The sequence below is a fragment of the Hypomesus nipponensis genome, chromosome 25, assembly GCF_054491055.1.
Source record: "Hypomesus nipponensis isolate SF chromosome 25, ASM5449105v1, whole genome shotgun sequence".
NCBI lineage: Eukaryota > Metazoa > Chordata > Actinopteri > Osmeriformes > Osmeridae > Hypomesus > Hypomesus nipponensis.
In genome coordinates this window covers 6,069,370-6,087,500 of record NC_140385.1, presented here as the reverse complement: position 1 = coordinate 6,087,500, position 18,131 = coordinate 6,069,370, and the positions used below count along the sequence as shown (strand labels likewise).

Here is an 18,131-nt window from a genome sequence, read left to right as displayed (position 1 = left end):
GAAGCCTTCATACTAACCTGTTTTCTTAGTATTTGACCTTTCTTGAACCAACCTGAATCTGTCATGCAAATACTAATGATGGCACTAAGTTATCTGTTGTATATTCTGCACTGCAGGTTATGGTGTACTGTATTTGACCAGAGGAGGGGAGGGGGGGTAAAAGGGGGGTCAGGTAGGGTTTCAACTGGGAAAAGGTGGTGTTGGGGTGTGTTGGGGGGGGGAGGGGGGGGTCGGTCGGCTGGTGCCAGGGCACGCTTGATTAGTCCTAATCTGGGGTGGGGGGGGGGGTGTCAGGTTGCCGTGGCAGCGGCGTGTATGTATGGAAGGCATGCAAGCTGCAGATCACAGGGATTGACCTCTCCCTCTCAGGTTAACAGAAGCCCTGTGTGTGTGTGTGTTAGAGAGAGAGAGAGAGAGAGAGAGAGAGAGAGAGAGAGAGAGAGAGAGAGAGAGAGAGAGAGAGAGAGAGAGAGAGGCGGAGGTGATTGAAGCAAAAGTAACGTGTTGAACTTGGACTTGGGCGTCTGTGAGAGGAAGAGATAGAATAGACAAAAGTGAAACGAGGAAGCTGAAGTGAGGAAGGACAAAAGAAAGAGAGAGAAAAGAAGCGAGTAAGAAGGCAATGGGGAAGCGAGGGAGAGGGAGAGAGAGGAGAAGCGGGAGAGAGTAGAGGGGGAGAGAAGAGAGAGGGTGACAGAGGTGTTTGCTGGGCCACTACTTGAACTTTGGCTCTTACTGGGCTGCTGGACCCAGGTCTCATAAAAATCAGTCAGCTGACAGAAAATATGGCTACACACACACACACACACACCCACACACACACACACACACACACACACGCACACCCACACACCCACCCACCCACACACACACACACACACCCACACACACATACACACACACATACACAAACCATGTATCAAACAAACTACACTCCTACTGGCAGAGAGTGGTTGATTGCATGTATATAACATGTGTTCTTTTCTTGTCTGAGCCAACACACCTTGGCTCCTATCTCTCATGCCATGAACATCTCTGTTTAGCTGGAGCCACTCATACTCCCATCGTAAAAATATGACTGGATCCGTTTTGATTCGCGAATGTAAATACAGCCTACTTAGTTACTATGTTCAGCCCTGGCTAACTGTAGAGGCTGTTCTTGTCTGTGCTTAAGTCGTCTGTTAGAGAGTGTGTGTAAGCGTGTGTGTTCGGGGGTTTTCAGATCAAACCCACTGTCGTCAGGGGGTCAACTGTGAAGACGCCTGATGACAGGTGCTTCCTGGAAGAACAGAGCAGGTGCCTCTTTCACACATGTACACACACATGTGCACACACACACACACACTGACACACACACACACACACACACACACATGTGAATGCTTGAGCACCCACCCACACACACATGCATGCATGGTCACGCACTCACATACTGATACACACACATTTCCCTCCCTCCCTCCCTCCCTCCCTCCCTCCCTCCCTCCCTCCCTCCCTCCCTCCCTCCCTCCCTCCCTCCCTCCCTCCCTCCCTCCCTCCCTCCCTCCCTCCCTCCCTCCCTCCCTCCCTCCCTCCCTCCCTCCCTCCCTCCCTCCCTCCCTCCCTCCCTCCCTCCCTCCCTCCCTCCCTCCCTCCCTCCCTCCCTCCTCATGTGTGTGAGGTCCCATAGAGGAGTCATCAGTCACCAAGGCTATTTTTCTCCTGCTTTTATTTTCAATCTCTGGCTACAACATGACGCTGGCCAACCAATCCCTCACACAGAGTTGACCAAAACACCTCAGCTGACGAATGGGAGCAACCCCATCTGTCTACTGCCACGGGGCAACAGGGCTGGACGTTCCGGGCCCAAAACAGAACCCATGACATCACAAAGGACACATCATCCTTTCTAGATCTCTATCTCGTCTGGGACTGAATGTCTGTGCTTCGGTTTATACTCTATCTCAGCCTGCTATGTCCTCTGTCAAACGTATCAAAACGGTGTGTCTATCACAACCTTTCATATGGGACTGTGTCTATATATGTGTGTAGGTGTTTGTGTGTGTGGGTGTGTGATTGTGTATGTGTCCCCCCCAGTGGCAGAATTATAACAGTATAAGCAGCTGTATGATAGTGTGATATACGAAAACTTTTTTTTGTATCCCTGTTCATTTTAACTTGAGGTAGAATGTTCAACTGTGTTATTTTGAGACACAAAGCAAAATTTAGTTTTTCTTTCTGACATCATTGAGTAATTTGTGGTCTTTAGTCACACAAAACAGAACGTTTGATTTATGTCATTTTCTCCATGAAATACAACTAAAAAATTCCAAGCATAAATACCCAAAGCAAAATTTAAGAAACAGAAAACTGAAAATTATTTGCCATGATAAGACGTATTAAATCACAATTTTTGCTTCACTTTAGTATTGTTCAGTTGCTCACAGATTAAAACATTTACTCAGTAGAAAAAAACATTCCATGTTCTGTAGTTGTGAGACCTCTCTAAACAAGAGTGTTATAGCACCCCTTGTTACAACAGTAGAACTTTACAGAATAAAGGCCCCATGTAGGTTCCGGAAAGAACCATTTAGGATTCCAAACTGCACCAAAGGTTCTATCTGAAACTTAAGGAATCAGAGGGAACATTCTTTTCTATGCAGCACCCTTGATCATCACACACAGCCACACACTGCTCTGGACAACAGACTTTGATCTTTTTGGGATCCTTTGAGGCAGGGGAACAGGCATCTGTTTTCGAAGAACCTGGCAACTTCTCTCATGAAGCAGTCAGTGGAGAGGGAACTCGTTTCTCTAGCCTTCCAGTGTGTGATCTTTCAAACGAGCGAGTTTGAAGTTGTCCCCATTTCGGTGGTATTCCACGTCGCCGAACTTCTTGAACCGAAGGGGTTGAGCCCATCTTTTCTTTTCCCCCCTCATCGCTGGTCCTTTGTCTCTCCATCCTCCTGTTTCAGACGGGACCCTGCGTGGAGCAGACGAGAGCGGGGAGGGAGGGAGAGGGGGGGGCTGAGGGTTCCGTGTGTGTGTGGACGTGTGTGTCCGGCGTGAGAGATTCCTCGGCCTCCTGCGCGGGTGTGTCTCCCGCAACGACCGAGTGTGTGTGTGCTGGTGGAGGACGTGTGTGTGCTGTGTACGCCTCAGTCTCTTGCTCTGGTATGAGATGAGGTGGGATATACCCCTTCTGGGGCTTGGCTATCCCCCCCTGGTGGTTCGGAGACTTCAGAGGGCAGCGCCCCCTCTTGTCCTGCCCCCTGAACCCCCTCAGTTTGGGGTTCCAGTGCTCACGCCACTGCAGTGCCAACGTCGACCTATCAGCCACCAGTCTGCTCTCCTCCGGGCCCCAGCCCTGCCCGCCTTCCTCCGCACCAATCAACAGGTATGTCCGGCCCACGTGGAGGGCGGGGCAGCCGCAGCCCAGGTCCCGGTCAGGGACCCAGAGGGCCTGGGGGCCCCTGCGCACGCGCGAGAGAGACCCTGTACGAAAGACCGTCTGGATCCAAATGGAGAACTGCCACCAGGGACCAGAACGTTCCATCCCCCGTATCTGGACCTTCAAAACTGGGGTGGGGTGGGGTGGGGGGAGGGTGAGACGAGAGAGAGACATTGGGGGTGAGAGGGAGGGAGGGCAGACATACAGAGGAAAGAGAGAGAGAAAGAGCTGAAGGTGGCAATGAGATTTTGAGTGTGTTTATTGATAATAAAAATCAACCACCAGAAATGTTTACAAAGTGAACACCAACCATAGTCTTTTAGACAGTAGGTCTCCAGATTCATCTTAACTTCGACCTGGGACGGCTGGCAGTACGAAATACATTCCTCAGCTAAAAGAGAGGAAAAAGAGAGAAAGATAGAGTGAGAGAGAGAGAAATAGAGTGAGAGGGAGAGAGAGAGAGAGAGAGAGAGAGAGAGAGAGAGAGATAGAGAGAGAGAGAGAGAGAGAGAGAGAGAGAGAGAGAGAGAGAGAGAGAGAGAGTGACTGAGAATGTAACGAATGAGCGAGGGCATATTCTAGCAGGCATATCAGCACATGTCTTTTCCACTAATTACAATATGCCTGCTTGTATTTGTCATCACAGTATCCTGTAACTAACAGATGACTCTATGCAACAGGTGAAACATTCCTCTCTGCACCACAAGAGGGAAGCAGAGAGCAAAAACTGAAAGCCAACAACACAATACCCACAACCCACAAAAAAGAGTATCACAGCAGTCGAATATACAGCACTTGGAAGTATTGTATATATGTATTCTATTTTATTTCATTTACATATTCGAAAGTTTGTTGGTCTTCTGTTGTCAATGCAGTTTTCCTCACCTATGCTGTATTGAGGCTGGTACATGGCGGTGGGGGCAACCTCTTGGATTCCTGAGTGCATAGAGACATTGACATACACAGGTGAATGGAATGCATATACAAACGCCTTTGAGCTTGTCCTTGCTGAAACACACGGGCTGCCTTTGTGCGCTAAGTGACAGGTTATTAAGTGTGTTGAGCGTGTCTGTGTTGTGCGTGTGTGCGTGTGTGTCTGTGTGCGTCCGTAATGGTCGAGAATGCCAATATGTGTGCAATGTGCACATGCCTCTCGGTGGAATGTCCACGCAGGAGAGGAGTGTGTGTCAGGAGGACGATATTGTGTGTGTGTGTGTGTGTGTGTGGTCCTGTGGGTTCCGGAACATGCCCCCTGACAACCACCCACACACACACACTGTTTCCCCAGTAAGAAAACAAAGCCAGATGATGTGTTTCTTTTGAAGTGTGTCTCTACTAACACCTAGTCGGTCACACGACCCAGTAGCAGACACATTTCACTTGACGTGTGTGTGTGCTTGCATGTGGGTGACTTGCTGTGCGAACCATATATTATCCTGGCCCCTCTGATCAGCGTGTGTGTGGCTTGCAAGGGCCTCCATATATTACCACCGCTCTCTCGATCTCTCTCTGCCCCGAGGCCTCTCTCACCCTCCCTGACACAACTGGGGCACTGACACCCTACACCCCCACCCGGCTGACTGGGGGGGCAAAAGCCAATGGAGGTGTGTGTGTGTGTGTGCTTTTGGTTGAAGTCAGTTTTAAAGCCTCAATGTATCTGTGTGTGACCTTAGTCCATGTAGAGGATGCGATGAGTACAGTAGACACCTGGCGCGTTCACCTCAAGGCTCACAGCTTTAGTGATTATACAACCCTGGCAAATTTTTTCGACGACGAGAGTGCGCCTGTGTGTGTGTGTGTGCGAGGATAAGTGAACTTCCTGCGCCACAAAAGGTGGGGGATTCACGGTGGCTGACTTTGTTTTTAGCTCGCGGTCTCCCTTTGGTGCTTGGGGCGAAGGGAAGGAGGAGGGAGAGAGAGCGAGAAAGAGAGAGAGAGAGAGAGAGAGAGAGAGAGGGAGAGAGAGAGAGAGAGAGCAGCTATAGATAGCCCCCTTAAGATGGACAAGTAATAAAAACAAACACGGTTTTCTTTCACTCACTCCTTTCACTGGGAGAGTTATGAGTCTGGACTTGTGACGGGCGCTCTGAGCGGGGCGACAGGTGCGAAGCCGGTGTGGCTAGCGCCCGCTTGATCGGAGAAAGGTTTAGAAAGTGTCGCCGTCCGCCGGTTCTCTTGTCGGCACTCCCGCTATTAGCCACAGCAACACGCGTGGATTAGCGCTCGCCGTTGATAAAGCGGGCAGCGACGGCCAAGAAAAAGCGTCCGAAAATCCCTTCGATTCTGAATTGTTAATCCTAGATCAGAATAGAGGGTTCATGGAGGCCTAACTGGCTGCCGTGGAAACTGTCGCTAAGAGGGGAGATTCTGGGTAACCGGGACACACCCCAGCCAGATATATAGGACTCAGTGAGACCTACAGCGGTCACTTTAGATCTGAGCTACAGTTTAATAAGGTGTTAGTGCTGTTGGTTCAAGGATTAATCTGAACCAGGTCAAGAGCAAACGAGGTTGGAAGAGAGAGGAGAGTCACTGAGTTTGTCCTCATGAGTGACAATGACACTAATTGACTCTTGAAAGCCAACATTGTGTTCTCATATAAGCTTACTCTTTAGTAATTAACAGAAATTTGAGTTTGTGTTCTGATGGATTCTGAAGAGTTATTTTAGTCTATTCTCACATTGACTATCAATTAAGCCTTGAAGGCCAGTTAATAATAAAATACATTGTTATTTTGACATGTAAAGCAGTATATATATATGTCACAAACAGGTTGCATTTCATATACTGGATAGAACTGTAGTACCTACTAAATTGCATGTGGTAAAAGTATGCAATTTGGGATTCAGGTTATGTAAAGTCTAGACCCAAGATGGCGGACAGTATCTCAGATGTGATCATATTTCCCCATACTACTGGTGAAACTGTGCGTGGGCGGACTTACGTATACAGGGGCGCAGAGGAGAGCTTCCCTGCTTGTACCCAGGGGCACAGCGGTTACATCTGAGCCCTGTCACGCCGTCCCGACATAGACACTGACCAGACGTCTGGTTACACCAGTGGCCCACCGCACCCATAGGGTGACACTGACACGCTGGGGGTTGAGAGACACACAGACACAGAGAGAGAGAGAGAGAGAGAGACAGAGAGACACACAGACAGACAGAGAGAGAGAGACAGAGACAGAGACAGAGAGACACACAGACAGAGAGAGAGAGAGAGAGAGAGAGAGAGAGAGAGACAGACAGAGACAGAGACAGAGACAGAGACAGAGACAGAGACAGAGACAGAGACAGAGACAGAGACAGAGAGACACACAGACAGAGAGAGAGAGAGAGAGAGAGAGAGAGAGAGAGAGAGAGAGAGAGAGAGAGAGAGAGAGAGAGAGAGAGAGAGAGAGAGAGAGAGAGAGAGAGAGAGAGAGAGAGAGAGAGAGAGAGAGAGAGAGAGCAACTGTTACAAAGTAATCCACACAACTGAGCTGAATTGGACATTTGACTTGTACAGAAGTCAGTGCAACACCCACAAGTTATCCTCGAAGACCAAGCAGAATGATAATGAAGAAAGACGTGGAGGAATGGGAGTAGAAAAATAGGGGAAGGAGATCGCGAGGGGGAGGAGGGAGAAGAGAACAGAGGAGTGGAAGCTCTCTGTAAGTGGGTCTGCTTCAACTCCAGTGTGCTACTTTAAACAAACTCCCACAGCCACTCCAAACACCCCTCTGGCTAAAAGAATGAGGCCTAACCCTAACCCTGTCTGTATCTCTAGCAGGTGTAAATCACACAGACGTTAACAACATCGACGGGGAGATGTACACCTGTTTGGGAGTTTTCAATCAAAAAAACACTACGTTAATTTTTGCAAAGATAGATGGATAGAATTATAGTGGTCATTATTCTGAAAAATATGGATAGCTGGTAAAATAAAACAAATATTGGAATGATTTTTACAGCAGCAAAACGCACACTTGGCCACACACACACACACACACACACACACACACACACACAGCCGTGACGGTGTCTAAATACAACCCACTGTCATCCTAATGAGCAGTGTGCCACCGGGTGTCACTGTCACTAAGGACATGTGACCTGTCAAAGGTCAAGGGTCAAGGCAGATGCCAGCCAGCAGGACACAAGAGAAGGAAGAGCAAGCCTACACACACACACACACGTACACAAATACACACACAAAATACAGGCTAGCACGCAAATACACCACACAGTTACAACCACACACACACACATACACACACACACACACACACACACACGCTTCTCACCATGTGGAGCCATCCCATAAACACAGTGACTCGGCTTAGAGGAGGCAGACCCATACAGGACTAGGTGGTGTGTATACTTAGATGCAAAGCCATACTGAGAGCTATACCTTCCAACAGACAGACAGACGCACACCAACGTCAACTCAGTCTCACACTTAGAATTTCTGGCAAGGAAATGTATAGCTAGTCACACACATGTACTTAACCTCTTAAGCATGGACAAGTGCGCTAACCCCCCCCCCCCTCCCCCACACACACACACACACACACACACACTCATGCACACACGCACACACACACACCCATCAGGGGGGTGTTTATGTGACTGACGTTGGCAGGCCTTGCGGTGGCTCGGGGCCTTGCTGTGGTCTCGCGTGTAGCCGCTGTGGCAGTACTGGCAGTGGCGCCCCGCTGTGTGATGCCGACACTTCAGACACACACCCCCACTGCGCCGGCCCGACTGCTGGAACACCTCCATGCTGAACCTACACTTGGACGAGTGGCCGTTACACTCGCATGCTGGGGAAGGGTGGGAGGGTGGGAGGGAGGGAGGGTGGGAGGCGGAGGAGAAAAACTTTCATCAATAATACTGTGGCAATGCCTGTGTGGTAACAACCCAGATTATATGCTGCTACAGGTTTACACACAAATAAGACACATTATGTCACACCCCCCAAAATTAAAAACCACACACACACACACACATAAGATGTACTCACAGACACATGGGTGAGGCTGAGAGGGCGTGGCTCGTTGCCAGGGCCGGTCGTAGTAAAAGTCCTCACACACATCACAGTCCGCCCCCGCCGTGTGATGCTCGCACACACACACAGCCCGTCCTGAGTCGTCACGGCGACACCGAGAGGCGTGGCCATTGCATTTACACCGGCCCCCCACCTGAAGGTCCGAGAGTGCCAGGGGGGGGCGGACAGGAGGGGAGGACATTAGCGGAGAGGGACGAGTCAACTGGAGATTCCTCGACTTCTGTCTGGAGTTACGATTGTTGTTCCTCCGTCGCCTGAATTCCCGCCCCTTGTTGTCCCGCCCCTGACCCTCAACCTTCCAATCACAATTCCCATCCTGGCATGGCCACAAATGGTGTCCCTCCCTCTTGCGGCCACGCCCTTTCCCCTTGTTACTTCCTTTCTTAGAGGAAGTAGCCATATCCCTGGGATGAGGGTCCCCATCTTCCTTCCTGGTTACGTTATGCCCCTCCTCCCCCTGCCCCGCCCCTTTGTTGTGGCTCCGCCTCCAGGATTTATCCATCTTCTCAGCCCCGTTCCTCCCTCTGTTTTCTGTATTTTTTGTCATTGTCTCCTTTCCCACAAAGCCCAACATATTATCCCCAGTGACCTTATCTCCAGTCACACCTTTGGAGCCTGCCCGCCACCTCAAAACCCCACCTCCTCCCCTTGTGACGCCCCCACCCTCCCCTGCCTTCTCATCAACCTTCCCCACCCTCGGCTCAGGCTGGTGGAACACCACCCGGATGTCCGTGGCCGTCACCCAGTCTTGGAGGGTGGGGCTGTAGTCGAAGTCCGGGGAGGAGGGCCTTCCATCCAGGGTGGAGAAAGCCAACACCATGCCCCCCCGGTGCCTCTGCAGAGGCCGGGGGTCAGAGCACAGTGGCTCCGTCTCCTGGTGCCTGGTCCGGGCCACGGTCTGGGCCGGCATGCCGAATCTCCCAGGGCAGTCGCTTGAGTAGTGCTGCATGGGCCTCCAGGTCCTCCCGTGGTCCATGGACTTGAGGACGGAGATGGAGACCGGGTCAGAGGGCTCCCCCTGCTGGCAGAACTGCAGGCTGATGTAGGTGACCTCGAAGCGCCTGCCCAGGGGGAGGGTGACGGCCCAGTCCCCGCTGTCCAACACCCCTCCCTGGGCTGCCCAGCAGGTCAGGTTGTGGGGGTTGTGGAGATCCGTGAGGGCGGAGATGTTGGCGTCGCGCTCGGAGGGTCCTCGCGCGGTGTGGGCGGCGCTGACGGGGAGGCCGTAGGCGGCGTTGATGAATTCCGACAGGCAGTGGCGCGGACGCCCATCCAGATGGTAGCACGGGTCATGCGGCGAGGTCCAGCTCAGAGGGGAATGAGAGAGGGCCGGGGAGAGGAGGGACGGAGGGAGGGAAAGGAGGAGGAGGAAGAGAGAGAGGGAGGGAGGGGAGAGGGGAGGGGAGAAGGGAGGGGAGAAGGGCAGGAACATCATGTCATCGAGCCTGTAGGATTGAAAGAAAGAAAAAGTGAGTGTGTGTGTGGGTGGTGGGGGGGGGGGGGGGTTCAAATCATGAAAGGAACATTTACTGATGGATTTATACATTTTTATGACAAACATACTAGTCCTCACCACCACAATGAATCCTACGATTGCAAGTGAGATTACAACAAGTACTATCAATGGAAAACCTCTATGGTTCAGGCATATTTGGTCCGATACATTCTTTTAGTTATCTCTTTAGGTGTTTATATGCACCAGGAATTGGTCCTGCTTCTGAAAATCTATTTAATTAAGGTTCTCTGTCTTGGGGGAACGAGTGTGGATGTGTGACCAACCAAGCAGGTCTGTCTGCAGATGACAGAAACCATGCCCAACAGCTGGGTCTAAAACACAAGCTGGACAACATCCATCAAGTTTATGGTCGTCCCTTTCACATCTCTCCTCAGGCTTTAGACGCACATGCGATATGGACTGGAGGGCAGCGTGGGGAGAAAGAGAGTGAGAAACAGACGGGGTGTGTGTGTGTGAGGATAGAGGGAGAGAAGTGTTTCGGAGAGGAGGGAGAGATGGAGATTAGGAGGGTGGAAGATGGAGGGGAAGATTTATAGGGAGAACGCGAGAAATGCGTGTTCGACTAGAGCCTCTGTCCGATCGCTTCCGTGGCGCGGACAAACACAGACTTGTAAGTTTCAAGTGCTAACTGTACATTAACTGTGTTGAACAAATCCCTTCCCGCCTTGGAGGGATAGTGATAAATTCATCCCCCCGTCAGAAACTGATACCGGATAAGGTTTGCTAATTTGCGCTGGAAGACATAAGAGAACAATGCATCTATGTACTTATTTCTTGGCAAAATTGATCTATGAGGACAAAAAGACATGGTGTTTTTTCCAGTCCTCAAGCCGCCTTGGGGAAAGCAAGCCCAAGTTCCACACCCAAAATTTCACACTAAACTCACAAAGACGACCATTGTTGGAATCCATCTTGTCCAGTCCCTCCCTGCGCTCTCTCTCTCTATAAATGTCTATCCCATTTGCGGTGGACCTCTCAACTTTTTCCCCCTTTCTCCCCCTCCATACCTCTCTCTCTCCCTCCTTATTCTCCTCTCCCACTGCCCCTACTGCTGCCTCTTCCGCCCTCTCTACTCTCTCGTCCCCTTTCCCCCCTCGTTCTCTTTCTATCACCTGCCCCCTTCCTTCTGTTATGGGAGTTTTCCTAAGTGCTGCTAGATTGATGATGTCCTAACAAGCGTTTGACACTGACAGCCCAGTCAGCAGGGCAGTATAAACCTACCCCGTAGGAGAGAGGGAGAAGATAGAGGCGAGGAGAAGGGGAGAGAGAGGGGTGAGAGAGGAGAGGTGGAGGAAACGGAGAGAGGAAGAGAGGAGATTAGATGGGGAGAGAAGAGAGAGAGGGGGGAAAGAGGAGACAGAGGGGGGAAAGAGGAGAGAGAAAAAGGGTGGAAGGAGAGAGGGGTGAGAGGAGAGAGAGGGGGGAGAGAGAGATAGAGAGAGATGGGGAGAGAAGAGAGGGGTGGGGTGCGGCTCCGGTGCGAGTCATCCTGCTTAATTAGACCTGGGGACGAAACATGAGGCTTCCCCCAGGACCCCCCGCACTGTGGGGGCTCAGAGGGGGGTTAGGGTTCCCTCATCCACTGGAATATCTTATATTTCCCTATGCAATCCCTCAAACAAACTGAGAACACCCCTGCTGCCCCCAGAGCTGTGACAAAGTGGACAGACCCCCTCCTGGCCCAGGTGGATGAGGTGTACCGGGGGGAAATCGGGAAGCGGTGTTTTTGCGGCGTTGCTGTTGGAAACGCCACGTTTAGCTGGCGGAGGTGACGAGCGGTCCGACTGTTGACGGTTGCATTCCGAGGGTCTGGTGTACCCCCCTATCCCGATTCCTCGCCCCTCAACCCCTGGACATTCCACACGTGTTGCGACATGCCCCATGGGAACCTGAACACACTGCTAAAAACCCTCGGCCTCATTAATTGATCCTCTGATTAATTGGATCTCAGGTTTCATTAGGCGTCAGTGTCTTGGCTGGGGAAGTCGCTGCGGCAACAGGAGAGAGGAAGGGGGGCTGTGATCATGTATTTTCTATGTATGTAGTTATGCTTCACGAGACACTTAATACATCCAACTGTAGAGGCTAAATAGGAAGATCCTATACTGTACATGTAACTTTAAAGAGTTGGCCAAGGATAACATGAGCAGAGTCGCACTGAAGTAAGTAAGTAAGTACATTAGTTGGTGGTGGTTGTGGTGGAGGTGGGGGGGTGGAGGAGGAAGGTTGGTTAGCAAGTGAGTGGTTATGGGGGCTAGGGGGGTAGGGTGGACATTCCTGTAGCATGATCTGACACATATCTTGGTCAGGTTACATCACTAATTAAACATGGACCGCACCGCCATCACAGCCACATGATGGATGGATGTTCTTCAGAGAACATCTCTTGGGTCTTCAGTACAGCCCTCCCCCCACACCCGCCTTACATCCCCTCACCAACCCCTCTCCAGCCCCCAGGCCGAATCCGGACTCCCTCGCTCCATAGAAACCAGATCGGCAGTCTGGCACCGCCTGTGAAACCCACCGGATACGGTTTCAACGGTTTTTCTCCGGCGCTTTCCATAAATTCACACGCCCGCCTTGTCGGAAGAACGGGGGGAGGATGAGTGGCATGCCACAACAATCAAGCTTTCAGACTTTAAAGAACTCTTGTGTGACGTTCCACGACAACTCTCTCACGGAATGAGCGCACAAATGACTTCCAAGTATGCGTAGGCCTACAACTTCACCATAAACATTCACCGACACAACTTCCCCATTTCAAACTCTCAAAGGATACATCTCCTCAACAAACAAAAAAAACGCATTATTGATGTAGTTTGACCAGGGGGAAAAGTTGAGAGAACGGTTGAGGTGATGTCAAGGATATCTCTGGAGGGGTGCTCTTTACGGGCAGCTATGCTCGGCTTGGCGGGCCAAGTGCTGGAAAAATACTTGCTGACAACCCAGGACATGTTTACAGCATAGTCGAACATGGCAGGGTCTGGAGACTGGTGCTCAAGCCCCAGAAGCAGGGTACACAGGCCTAACAACCCAGAAGCCATGTCCTAAGACTACTACTAGTGTGTAGACACGTGCCGGGCCGGCCCAAGCTTTTATGTGGCCTTAAGCAAAATTGATTAGGATTTTTTTTTTTTTTTTTTTTTACATAATACTTTAATTTCATTTGCTCTTGGGGGCCCTCTGGTAGCCACAAGGGCCCTAAGCAGCCGCTTAGTTGGCTTATGCCTTGGGCCGGCCCTGGACCCGTGGTACGACTGGCAGTAAAAGTGAGTTAAGGATAATGAATGGGTATTGCGTAAACAAACAGGCTCCAAGGAGGACACGGTTAAAGAGACTGATGGCAAGGTAAAGGAGGAGAGAGATAAAGCGACTGTGGTATTTACGTGGAAATGGTGGAAGGAGGATTTCTGGCTTTCGCTACCTGTCAGCTCCTCTTGCTGCTTGCGTTCCGTGATGAACTCTGAGGCTGTGTGTGTGTGTGTGTGTGTGTGTGTGTGTGTGTGGAGCTAGGTTATAAGGAGCAGATGAGCTGGCTTTGGCCTGTCTCACACGTTTTAACATTCTTCGTCATGGGGAGCAGTCGGGCCTGTGCCCCAGCCGTCCGCGGCCCTGCGTCACCGCACAGCACGCATCCCAGCGTGACTACACGGAGCAACGAACAAGATGAGGGAAGGGGGAACTCTGGGATGATGACATATTTGTGTCCATGTTGTACAGTAGTCTGTAGTGTCAATATAATCACTTGTATTAGCATTGGATTTGTCTACACCTTGAAGCAGAAGGGGTGCTCAAAGCAGTACAGTGAAGCTATGCTTAATCTGAAGCTAGTTGTCACAAGATATTCTCTTTGCATCCTGTGCTAACCCTTGGAGCTATGTATTGTATCAAGCTGCGCTAAATCAAGTCTATCTGGTCAATTACAAAAAGCCAACTGTGTGAAGTTGATTCAGGCAGCTGTTTGGGCATGTTGTCACAGCTGACAGTAACACCTTTGTTAATTTCCTATTGTCCTTAGCCCGTTCGAAATACAACACTGCGTCTAAACCCACGGGGTGAGACATGCAGAGAAACGCAATAGGCTGTAGCCTACTATACCGTCCCTGTATTCCCCAACTGCATTCCGGCCCTCGGTGTGCTCCCGCTTGAGCCCGGCGTGTTATTCCACACGGAGTGGATTCCAGGAGCGCTGTTTTAGGTGTAATAATCTAATTTTAGTGGGGCGGTGAGGGAGGTGCAACTGACAGGCCGCGCAAAATGGATTATCGCAGCTCGTATCTTTAGCTAAAGGCCGCTGTCCCTCAGGTCCTCACCTCCAACAGACCGCCAAAGGCCCTCCCGCGGGGACGCCTGACGTTCAGCCGAGATTCGAGAAGAGAAATGGGAAAGATTTGACAGAAATGACAAATAAAGCAATGCCTAAAACATACCAGACACACTTTTGCTTGCCTGCTTTGACATATTTCGGTTCTGAATAAGAAAACATATGCCATGATACTTTTAAAGAGTCAATTTTTTCTCTTTTCCCACGCTAGTTTACAACCTATCACACAAGTTGGCAACGCACATCTCCTTAGAGGTTTCGCTTCAAATGTCGATTTTAAAAAACAGATGGACATGAAATCATTGTCCGTGATTTCATGTAAAAGTAATGCCAAAAACAACCTGAGGCGTAATGGAAATAAAGACGAGACCTTTAGGTCGCCTAATTGTGCGATTAGTGAATTCTTGGTAGACTAATTAATAGCAGGCCACCAGAAAACTAAATTAAAACAGATTAAAATGATATTTTTCTGATGGTTCATTTTGACTGTTGACTTTGGTTTTGATTTGTCTATGCTGTTGACATTACAATTTAGTTTTATGTAGCCTTAACCTTTGATATGAAAACAATGTTATAAAATCTACCGTAGTCTATAAAATAGCCCAGTCTGAATAAACATGTGGCTATATAGGAACTAAGCACATAAAGGCTATGTAGGAGAAATTTGCCTGAATCTATTACACATCTTAGTCAACAAGACGTAAATGACCTTGACGGAACTGGGACTAAAACGAAAAAAAGGCTAGTTCAACAATTAAACTAGACTACTATTTTTTATTGATGACCTGGACTGTGATGATGATTGCGATTCTAAATATTATAATTACAATTATTACAAAACTATTGTGGTCAATTATCTAGGTAATTGAAACGTTCAGCACACAGCCTACAGCCAACGGGTGTTATCTTTGGAGCTTAAAAATATTTTTGAAGTGAGCAACTGAGCGAATTAATTTGGATCGTATGGCCTATAACTTAGATAAATTGGTTTACGAAAAACGCAGGTATTTGGATCATTTAACACAAATGATGGTCATATTTAGTAAGATTATTTTGGCAAGAGTCTTCGTGCGCACAGCCAAACTGTTTCCCATCCACAATAACCCAAGCATGGTTTCCTTGCAGTAATTAGGATATGCTCAATTTGCTCAAACAAAACAGGATAATTTACGCGCTTTCAATTTAAATACACCCGCTAATTTATTATAATTATCACGATTAATCTTTTTTATTTCTGAAATAAGTAGCTAGTTTACATTCATGATGTATGCCTGATTAATGTGTGCCTCAGGCCCTGGCAACGTTGTTTAAGACAAACAACCGAAGTAGGCTTCAGAAAATAGTTAAATACTAACACATATTCACAAAACAAACGGATAAGACCTTTATATAATAAAGGCTAAGCCTAATTTTAATTTGTCTGTCTGTCTGTCTGGCAATTAATATAATACACTCAAATCAAAAAAGACAAACATTTTTATGATTTTTTGCCAAATTTGATAAATAGGCTGAATCGTAAATAAACACACACACACACACACACACACACACAAAATAGACATGTAACTCATTACTGACCCAGATGTTCATTTGATCTCATTGTCACTTGAATAAACTGACCACCAAATTAATACAAAAGGCCCATTTCTTTTGTAAAATGACACGTAAGGGTGCAGCATTAAGTTACTACGTTAAGCCCCCATGCGTTATTGTGATATACATTTTCTATGAAATCTAATACAATCGAGACAACTCGGGAATCTATTTTTTCATACTGAACACAGCTTGTAGCGCGAACTTTGGCACTCTCGTCGACTCCAACCAATCAACTTGTCAATGCCAATTCTAAATATATAACCCTGTGAACCGCGGTGAGAAATAAGCAACAGCCAGACATATGAAGGAAAATATAGATAATACTCACCATATGCGTCCCAATGTCGGATCTCCTTTCGCTGTCTGCTCATGCGGTCTGGATCAATAAGAAAAGCAGCGCACAGTAAGTGAACAGTGCGGCCCCGGCTGTGCCGTCTGGAGTGAGGATCCAACTCGCAGCAGAACGCCCCGGTAGGCGGGCGGTTTAGAAAAATTGACGCAAACGCACAGACGCTGCCTCTTCTCAAACAACGCACATCTGCCAAGTATGTCCCTATAGGCTACAGTTGGGTTGGACTGAAGTCCATCTCAGCTGGCGGGCAATTTGAGGATACTTTGAGACAAAGTGGGTGACCTTCGTTCGTACATCATACACGGTCTGAAAAAGCTTCCGATCCGCCAATTTGTTCCAATTATCAGAGGCTGTAGTGGGAACTTCAGTGCTTGCGCATGCTGCTCACACATGTGGTAGTGAAGTGGAACCTACAGCAGACGAACAAAGGCTGATGCAGATGGAAAGCATGAAATAAAAGAAAGAGAAATGATGGAAGGATGGGGCTTGGGGTGGATGGGAGAGGAGGAAACTTTCCCAGAGAAACCCATAAAACTGATTGATGACTTCCCTGGAGGAATGTTTCCCCAGGTGTGTGTGTGTGTGACTATGTGTGTGTGTGTGTGCGTGCTCAAGTAGTTAGAAATGCTATCCTTGGAAGGAGGACAAGTGCAATAAAGTAAATTGAGGGGGGAAACAGCACGATTGTGCATTATCACCATTACATTTTGGCACGTTTTTGTGTGAATAAAAGACACGCCACACTGTTCAGAGCCCAGAGCCAGATACAATAAAATCACTATCAGACGTGATTTGATTGGGTGTATGGCAAGAAACAGGGCCCTAGATGCGTTCACAACCCTCATATAAAGCAATGAGATATTTGATAGCTTAGGGGTCACCCAAACTATAGTGGGAGGGTGAGGTTAGTAAACTATGTAATAGTTGTTTTACCCGCCCCTCAGGCAATCTCCATGGAGCGACATAAATGGATGTAAACAAGATGAGGCAATGATCAACTCAACCACTGTCTCTGCCAAACATTCTTCTAAATAATTAGGAAGGTCAACATGCTAGGTTTTTTACTTTGACAGAGTAAGAACAGATTGTACAAGGTACAGACATTGATGGGTGTTGTCTGACGCAGAGCTGACACCTAAAGTGTTGCAGCATGCTAAAGCAACACAGGAGAACAGACAGAAATCAAATCCTCATTCCACGACCCGATCGAACTCCTTAACCACCGAGCTGCTGCTGGCATCGTAGCAGTGAACACTGCCATTCATAAAATGCCACTGCAGAGATATCCAGGAACTAGGATGGTAACGGGAAACTGGGCGTAAAAATGACTGCTACGGCAATACACCATATTGATTACTGCAGTGCCGGGGGTCAAAGGTCAACTGAGGCTGCGATGCAGTGTCTCAGCCAGGCAGGCTCCTCTTCAGGACCGGGCTGGGGAGCCCCTCCCTGCTGGGGACCAGACCAGCGCCACCGAAGGAAGACTGTGGAGGCAACCTGCCATCTCTCACGGCCAAAACATATAACAGTACGGTAAGTCTTCAGGAAACAGACCACAAAAACTCATCTCTTTTCTGTTGAAGTGAAAGTGAAATGTAGTTAACCTGACTCTTTAACAAAGGATATACTGATATACTGCAGGAATATCTCACTTTGTCTGTGGCTCATTTGAGTTCATGTGCAGACAGGGAGCATACAGAAAAATATCTGCTGATCGGAGAATAGTTTAGCCTAAAGGTGAGTTGAGCAACTTGCCACTGGTAGACAAGAAAGCCTGCATTGGTGCCAACATGCTTGCTGCACTCATCATCCCACAAAACTAATGGAAGATGACCAAGACCAGGACCACCTTTGGGGGCCACAA

General features: G+C 48.8%; 2 protein-coding genes across 2 annotated transcripts in view; one reads left to right on the top strand and one right to left on the bottom strand.

Annotated features, from left to right (window-relative positions):
- The window catches only part of LOC146222065 (active breakpoint cluster region-related protein), a 9,430-nt gene extending 9,414 nt beyond the window's left edge, over window positions 1-16 (top strand). The window contains exon 23 of the mRNA XM_084691615.1: window positions 1-16. This exon is cut by the window's left edge and continues 219 nt beyond it. The gene's annotated coding sequence lies outside the window, so the exon portion shown is untranslated.
- Window positions 17-1,691: 1,675 nt separating this feature from the next.
- Window positions 1,692-16,345, bottom strand: ntn5 (netrin 5). Its single transcript, XM_084691855.1, has 7 exons — window positions 16,244-16,345; window positions 8,435-9,924; window positions 8,046-8,234; window positions 6,375-6,524; window positions 4,316-4,366; window positions 3,741-3,821; window positions 1,692-3,558 (listed from the first exon to the last, which is right to left on the bottom strand). The coding sequence occupies exons 2-7, from the start codon at window positions 9,912-9,914 to the stop codon at window positions 2,951-2,953; spliced, it is 2,559 nt and encodes an 852-aa protein (XP_084547981.1). The 5' UTR covers window positions 9,915-9,924; window positions 16,244-16,345; the 3' UTR covers window positions 1,692-2,950.
- Window positions 16,346-18,131: the final 1,786 nt, after the last annotated feature.